This window comes from Rhineura floridana, chromosome 8 (assembly GCF_030035675.1).
Source record: "Rhineura floridana isolate rRhiFlo1 chromosome 8, rRhiFlo1.hap2, whole genome shotgun sequence".
Lineage (NCBI taxonomy): Eukaryota > Metazoa > Chordata > Lepidosauria > Squamata > Rhineuridae > Rhineura > Rhineura floridana.
The window spans coordinates 9,184,073-9,192,663 of record NC_084487.1 but is presented as its reverse complement, the minus strand read 5'-3'; the positions used below and the strand labels follow the sequence as shown (position 1 = coordinate 9,192,663).

Sequence of the window (8,591 nt, the reverse complement as noted above, 5' to 3'; positions counted from 1 at the left end):
ACTCATACCACAATAATCTTTTTTGGAAAGCAAGATTCATTTCCAAAGTCATTTCTGATATGCCATGAATATGCCATTCAAAGAGGAGAGCTCAAAAATTCCATTGGATGTGCCTTAGACTTTGGGAATAACTAACGAAGGTCTTTGGATATCATGCATTGGATTATATTAGCCTCATGGGACATTTTGGACTATAACTCCTATCAACCCCAGCTAGCATGTCCAATGGTCAGGGATGATAGAAACTGTAGTTCACAACATCTGCAGGGCACCACCACAGCTATTTCTTCTCTGCTATTAATAAGCAGCTGAAAAGGGGAGGGGGGAGAGAAGCAGACATGGTAAGCATGTTTTCCCACCAATAAAAGTAGAAAAATGTCCTATAAGATGGACCAAGGAAACAACTCTGATCTACCCACGGACAACAGAAAGCTTTTCCTCAAATGCCTAGATGTTGTTCATACATGGGACCTGTCATTCTTATGGTAATATTGACCGCCTGTAGATCTGAGTTGAGTCTTCCCAACTGCTTTGAATAAAAGCTAAAAAGAGGTATACATTTTTTTTAAAAAAAATCTCAGTACTTTGCAGTTTTACTACTAGAAACTAGAACAGCTGCTGCTGTTTTGTCAAAGTTCACATTGCATTATCCCCTGCCTTTTAAGTTTAATAAAGTACCTAATTTGTATAACGCCCGATTTCTCCTGCCAGTAATCCTGTGAAGAAGTTATTGATGTTGAGAAGATCACCCTCAATAATTCAATAACTTGGAGAAAAGACCATAGCTCAGTAACAGAGCACAGGTTTTGTGTGCAGAAGGGTCCTAGATTCAGTCCACAGCATCTCTAGGTAAGGCTGAAATTAGTTAAGGTGACACAACTTGATGGACCAATGGGGTAAGGCAGCTTCCTGTTCTAAAAGGGAGGCTAATAGCCCAGAGGGGAGGGGGACCCAGAACATAAGCAAGGGATTTAATAGTCTTATTTATTTATTTAAAATATTTTGATACTAACTTTCATAAAAAAAGCTCCTCACATTAAAATCAACTAAAAATACATCCAAGCAATAAATTCAGCAATGTTTACAAAGTCAGGAGAATGGTTAAAGGCAGATATCCCAACAAGCTCACCTTAATGGCCAGCAGACTTAATAGAAGTAGGTGCCAAACAACACTGTGGTCTGCGCCTGCGTTATTTCAGAGGAGGCAGTTCCTGTCTGGGTGCTGCAACTCAAAAAGTGCTCCTCCTGGTCACTGGGAGATGGATGGTAATATTTCCATGACTCTGATAAAATGCTTAGTATCCTGAACAAAGGATGGACTCTGTTGTACAAAACCTCACAAGAATTAAGATACTGAGATTAAGGCTCCAAAATAGATCCTGAGCCTGACATGATCAGTGTACCTGGCAGAGGGAAATTTTCCTTATGAATTTTCAGGGGTATTTAGAAAACCAACATTGTTACATATTATTTTCATCAGATACTGTCCTATTGCTGGGTTCAGATAATTAGTTAGTTGCCTGCTTTGGATAGGGTCGTACTCCCTCTGAAAGAGCAGGTCTGTAGTCTGGGGGTGCTCCTGGATCCATCTTTGTCGCCAGAGGCCCAGGTGACCTCAGTGGCTCAGAGTGCCTTTTACCAGCTTCGGCTGATAAGACAGCTGCAGCCTTTTCTGGATCAGGATAGCCTGACCACTGGTAACCTCCAGGCTGGATTACTGTAATGTGCTCTGTGTGGGGCTATCCTTGAGGTTGGTCCGGAAGCTGCAGCTGGTAGAAAATGCAGTGGCGAGATTGCTCACTGGCGCAGGGTATCGCTAACATGTCACCCCACTGCTGAAATAATTGCACTGGTTGCCCATTTGCTACCAGCCCAAGTTCAAGGTTGTAGTTTTGGTGTACAAAGCCCTGTACAGCCTGGGTCCAGGATACCTGAAAGACCGTCTTATCCCTTATATACCCAGTCGATCACTGCACTCTGCAGGTGAGGGCCTCCTGCAGATACTATCTTATCAGGAGGTCCGTTCTGAACAACATAGGAAGCGGACCTTTAGTGTGGTGGCACCTACCCTTTGGAATTTCCTCCTCTTAAATATTACAGGCACCATCTGAATTATCTTTTCGGCACCTATTGAAGACCTTCTTCTTTCAACAAGCCTTTTAAGTAGAGAAGTTATCCCAGTCTGTGTCTGTGCTGGAATTGCTTTTTAAGATGTTTTTAAACTTTCTTATCTGAAAAAATGGTTTTAATTTTTTTTCTTTTAAAATACATTTTGAAAGCTTTTAAAAAAAATGTTTTTATAGATGTTTTGTTCTAATGTATTTTAAAGTCTGTTTTTATGATGTTTTGAAGTGTTTTAGTGCTTTTGTTTGCTGCCCTGGGCTCCTGCTGGGAGGAAGGGTGGGATATAAATCAAATAATAAAATAAATAAATAAATAAATTAGGCTGAGAGATGGTGCGTAGCCAATGGTCACCCAGTAAACTTGTAGTTTATTTCCATTTTAAAATATAATTAAAATGATTTATATGCAGGCAAAGTTTATGAAGTAATGAAGATCCACACAATACATTTAAAGCACATCTAACTCGCATTTAAAGTGCATGACTTCCCCAAAGAATCCTAGGAAGCATAGTTTTCCTCTCACAGTTATAGGTCCCACCACCCTTAATAAACTACAGTTCCCAGGATTCTGTGGTGGGTTTCAAATGTATGTTGAATGTGCTTTAAATGCATGGTGTGGATCTGCCCTAGTATGCTATGCATTCATTAGTGAATTGAAAAGAACAATTTTAAAGTTACATTTTTAAACAGGGCTGTAGCTCAGTGGTAGGGCACATGCTTTGCATGCAAAGGTCCAAAATTCAATCTCTGTAAGAGACTCTTGCCTGGAATCCTGGAGAGCCAATGCTAGTGAATGTCATCAGTACTGAGCTAGATGGTACCAAATGGTCTGACTAGGTATAAAGAGGAAAGAGACCCAAGGGCCACAGTGACTCCAAAATTTATTTATGCATTTTATTTACATTTATATACTGCTTTACTGTAAAAAAAAAACTCAAAGCGGTTTACAGAAGGAATTAAAACAAAATTATTGGCAAAAACAATTAAAGACAAGTATTTTAAAATATTCAAAATAATAAAACCAACAATGAATGAAAAACAGATAAAAAACATAATAGCTTCTATATGCCTACATGCCTGAGTAGGCTTGCCTAAACAAAAATGTTTTTAGCAGGTGCCAAAATGAGTACAATGAAGGCCTAATGTAAATAGGCAGGGAGTTCCAAAGCGTAGGTACTAAAGGATCGATTTCTTACAGGAGCAGAATAAGTACTATGTGGAACCCGTAACATGGAAAGCAACCAGTGCAGATTTCAGAGCAGAGGTATTATGTGCTGACAGGGTCTCACTCATGTCAGCAATCATACCACAGCATTCTGCATTAACTGCAGCTCCTGGGTCAGGTTGTGCTGCATAGGAATTTCTCTGACCTTGGCTGACTGGCTCCCAGGATGTTTTTAGTTTTGGTTAGGAACCCTTACTGGTTGTGGGATGCTTGAGTTTTCTGTCTTACTCATAGGAATCATGTTGTGGTTGGTATGGTATTGCATTTAGGAAATCATCACAGTCTTTGGTTTTTCTTTTTCTATTTGCATTTCATTTACCTCTGCACTTACTCCCTTACATCCATAGAAGCAACAACAATGGTTCCATGTAGTCAACTCAGCCCCCTTAAACCCACTGATGATGCACCTTGTTATTTGCATGATGGTTTGTTTCTTGCCCAATAGTAGTAAAAGAGAATTCACATACTGGGAAGTGTGGTTTCAATTGCTGTTGTTGCCAGTCTACTGCCTGTGAAGGTAGACCAAACCATGTGTGTTTTCTCTCGGTCAATTTTTACTCACTGGAATTGGGTTTGCTATCAAAGTGAGTTTATAGTAGCCCACAGAGTAGGCAGAAAAGAGTAGTGAATCTTCTTAACTCTTACTCATTTCTCAAACCGCTCTCTGCAGTGAAGGGTCTGTAAAGACGTTTGGAGCAGCCACGTTAAAAGGCAGGCAGGGCATTCCAAGTAGGGGATTGCACTGCAGAGGATCCCTAGTCAAGCTGTACCAACAGCACAATCCTCACCATATCTACTCAGAAGTAAGTCCTGTTGAATTCTATGGGTCTTAGTGTGTTCAGAACTGCAGCCTTCGGGGGCATCCATCTTTACTCCTGAGTGCTCCCTTCTAACATCTCCACAACACTAGGCTTTCTTCCTACAACGGCCTTCTGGTGACTGGCTTGGCCTGAGGGCACTTAAACCCTTTTTGCCAGAAGCAAGTAGGCTAGATTAAATGTTCCTTACCCAAGCTCTCTAAGCAGGTGAGAAGGAATGATCCTGTCACTTTAGCTGGACCTAGAAACACCCTCATTTAGCTAAGATTTCTATCTTCATTTTCAATCAGAGAAATTTTTTTGTTTAAGTGTTATGCTCCAAGCAACTGTAGTTGATGCTTAATGTATCATGCTTAATGACATCACTAGGGCCCACCCCATGACATCATTAGGGCCCACCCCCTATGACATCACTAGGGCACGCCCCTGAAATCTCAGGATTTGGGATGCTTCTGAGCAGGCAACTGTACTGTGCACCCAGGGCATGGCCTGGATGGATGACCTTCCAAGTGTCCCCCTGCCCAGAAGTAAGCACAGAACTGAGCTCCACTACTTTGCAATCATATACATCCCACCCATCTTCCCAGAAGGAGCCCAAAGGGAGGTACAAGTCACTCAACTGTGCCATATTCCTGCCCCACCCCCTCTGCAATGTCTAGCAATAACAGCCCAGCAAGTTTGTGCTAACCTCACAGGGGAAGGGTGATAGATCAGCAGTAGAGCACCTGTTTGGCATGCATGCCCCCGGTTCAGTCCCCAGCATCTCCAGGTAAGGCTTGGAAAGACCTTCCTGAAACCCTGGAGAGCCGTAGCCAGTCAGTGTAGAGAGTATTGAGCTAGATGGATCAACGAGTCTTGAGTACAAGGAGGTTTCTTACATTCCTATTTGGGAAGGGCCATCGCTCTGTCTGTTTTGCAGGCAGAAGGTCCGAGGCTCAATCCCCAACATCTCTAAGTAGGCCTGGGAAAAGCTCCTACCTGAAATCTCAAAAAGCTACTGCCAGTTAGTGCAGACAATACTGAGCTAGATGGACTACAAGGCAGCTCTTCTATACCTGGGTCTGTTCCCCTCCATTTAGCTCTAAGCGGGCTTTTCTTCTCACTACCAGCGAGGGTTGCCAGGTTCAGGGTCTGAGACTGATCCTGTCTCTTTAGGAGAAGTGAAAGTCAGCCAAGTGCAGATGTTCTTGCAACCCTGTAATGGGAACAACCACAAGGTGGAATTCTCCCTCCCCCCTGCACAACTTTTAAAGATACAGAAGACCTCTTGGAGGCTGGGCCTGGCAACCCACCAAGTTGTGTAGGAAAACTACAGTTAAACAATTAATTATGCAATTTCGAAATGCTACCTCCCAGCCCTAGATCACGGTGAAGGCAAGAGACATGGCTCCTCTGGTTGCAATCGATGCGCAGAGCCACAATTGCATCCTGTCCCCAAGAGCGATCCAAATTACAGAGGCGGAGGCCCAAACATAGCGAGGGTGTGAGTGCCAAAATCCACCCAATACAACAATGCGTGGGCAACAGGATTTTAGCCGCCATGGCCCAATCTTCATCTGCTCATTGGGCCTCACAAGGCATGGGTGAAGGACCCTTCCAACAAATCAAGCGCATACCTCATAACAGTAATAGCAGCGGCATGAGGAAGGCATAAAGGTGACATATTCTGAGATTTCTGTAATATGCTAGGCAAGAACGAATGTTTCACTTCCTTGGGAAGAACCATAGTGTTTCATTGGATCCTCTCTCCACAGGGAGAAAGATCCGGCCAGCTTCTCGGAGAGCTCCGCTTCAATCGGCCAGCCCCAGGCTGCAAAGAAAGGGCCCAGATTTTTGTTGACTTGCTGAGAGAAGCGTTCTGCCCACAGATTCATCTTGGCTTTGTTGTCATCTGGGATGTCGCCCATCGTTTGGTATCCGGCAAAGATGCGGATGTAGGGCTCCCACCCAAAGGCCTCCTGCAACTGGAGAAAATAATCATTCAGACCCTTTCCGTAAGGACTTCAGAACAATTTCTGTGTTGCGTGTCTTGCCCCTCTGCAGGCATTATAATCCCACAACAAAAGTAATACCAGTTTTACACCAATTATAACTCCTATAGCTCCCCTCTCCCTCTGTGAACAAGTGAGAAGTGTTGTTCATCAGGATTCCACTCCATTCCATTTCCTGCCCCAACTTCAGCATTCTGTGCGTCCACTGACCATGCCCAGTCCTCCTTAGTTTGGTTTTGGGTTTCCCTCCTTGGATTTCCCCCCTAATTTTTTAAAAATATATTTCATGAATAAATAATAACTACAGGTACAGTAGGGCCCCACTCATACGGCGGGTTACGTTCCAGACCCCCGCCTAAAAGTGAAACCTGCCTAAAAGTGAAACCCGCCGAAAAGCATTTCAATAGAATGGTGCCTGACACTCGAAAAACGCCATAAAAGCAGAACAAGCGCCGTATGAGTGGGGCCTTACTCTGATTGAAAGCTGCTATACTAGCGGGCCGCCGAAAAGTGGGGCCCTACTGTAATAAGAAAGAGGAAAGGGGGGCATACATACAAGTATAGCACAAAGAAAATACAATCCAGCAAAAGTGGGAAGATAAAATAACCAAATCCCTTTATATAAAACGCATCATAAATTAGCCTAAGGTGTTGGGGGCTTGAGACCTTTTGTAGAGGAATTAATAATCACTCCCCCATACATGTATTCATATACATACATGTAAGTATGTATGTGTGAGAGCCAGTGTGGTATAGTGGTTAAGGTGCTGGACTATGACCTGGGAGACCAGGGTTCGAATCCCCACATAGCCATGAAGCCCGCTGGGTGACCTTGGGCCAGTCACTGCCTCTCAGCCTCATGAAAACCCTATTCATAGGGTCGCCATAAGCCGAAATCGACTTGAAGGCAGTACATTTACATTTATGTATGTATGGTATTTTCATGTATTTTAATTGTACTTTATGTATTTTAATTTAATGTTTTGTGGTTTTATTGTGTATAATTTTATTATGTATGTGTGAGATTTTATTGTAAGCTGCCCTGAATGCCCTATTGTAGGTAGAAGGGAGGGATAGAAATATTTTAAATAAAATAAAATTATAAATTAATAAATAAAGGAAATAAAAGGAAACCAGACTTTTGCAAAGGTACCAGGTTTGGCCTGACCTTTCTCCAGACGAACAGAGTAAAGTCAACATTTCTGTCAACAATAAGCGCCAAACACACGAATACCAGTTTCCAAGACAGAAAGCAGTAGAAGCCTTCTACTCTGCAACTATTGTGAGACGTGCTGCCACTGATAGGTAAATAATGACCTTTAGAAAGCAGACAGGGGCCAATAAAAACTGAGACAAGGGCTACGGCAGGGGATTTAGGAACAATCTGTCCCGTAATACGTTTTGTAGTTCTGCAGTCCTTGGTGTTCCCTCAGTCTTGTGATTTCCTCCCTATAGCCCATGAATGGTGCCATATTGGCAGCAGAAGTGATGACGCTCGCAGAACTACAGTTCCCAGAAGTCCTTGGGAAAAGGAATGGCTGTTGGACTGTGTGATCCTAACCATATCTAGAGTAGTCAGATGTAAGTCCCATTGAGTTATATTTAACTACTCGGAAATGAATGAACTTAAGTTAGTCACATCCATTTGCCCAGTTGCATAGTTGGATACATGCCATTATCATGGAGCAATGAAAGATCTGAATCCACACGTGTGAAGAAGCAGCAGTATTGCCAGGTGCACTGAAGTGCAATCAACGAGCAATTCAGTCTGTAGGGATGGCACTTCCAAAGCAGGAAGGAAATCACATTTCTGCCTGGCTGAAGCAAAGGGACGGGTGGGGCAGCAGGGACAGCTGTCACTGGTCAATTTAACAAACACTGAGCTAGATGGTCCAATGATGTGACCCGGTATAAGGCAGCTCCCTAAGTACCTGTAAATAGGGTTCCAGGGCAGTCCATACTGTAAAGTCCATCAGCTGAGCTCCATGTTGAATATAGTTCTCAATCCGCTCCTTTCTCAGACTCAGTTCAAGCTCCGGATGGGCTCTCTCTCTCGGGATGTTCAGCACAGTCTCGTTGACATAAACAGACCAGAGATTGCAAGTGGCTTCTGTGGTATGGGGTGGGAATTCCCATCCGCTCTTCTGCTGGTTGTGACCCAGCTCGTGGATCGGGCCCCAGGTGCCTTTGGTGTACATACGTTGCACATCCATGGTCTCCTCTACCGCCTCCCCATCCGACATGATGGGGTAGCCAGAGTGCATCAAACCTGCAGAGAGAAGGGGATTCATTCTTCCACATCAGGGGTGGGGAACCTTTTCTAGCCAGTAGTCCAGATCCTGTCTCCCCTCCCCCAGTGGGACAAATTTGACAGGTGGGAGGGGCAGTTGCACAGTGCAGAGAGCATATTACCCTGTGCTTTACCGACTCCACT

General features: G+C 43.7%; 1 protein-coding gene across 7 annotated transcripts in view; it reads right to left on the bottom strand.

The window, feature by feature from the left end:
- Positions 1-1,006: 1,006 nt before the first annotated feature.
- The window catches only part of LOC133390144 (TRPM8 channel-associated factor homolog), a 28,427-nt gene continuing 20,842 nt past the window's right edge, over positions 1,007-8,591 (bottom strand). For all 7 annotated transcript variants that reach the window (XM_061638106.1, XM_061638107.1, XM_061638111.1 and 4 more), the window contains 2 exons: positions 8,089-8,426; positions 1,007-6,130 (listed from right to left, as the gene is read on the bottom strand). In XM_061638106.1, coding sequence (XP_061494090.1) covers positions 5,852-6,130; positions 8,089-8,426 — 617 coding nt within the window. In that variant the 3' untranslated portion in view covers positions 1,007-5,851. The remainder of the gene's footprint in view (positions 6,131-8,088; positions 8,427-8,591) is intronic.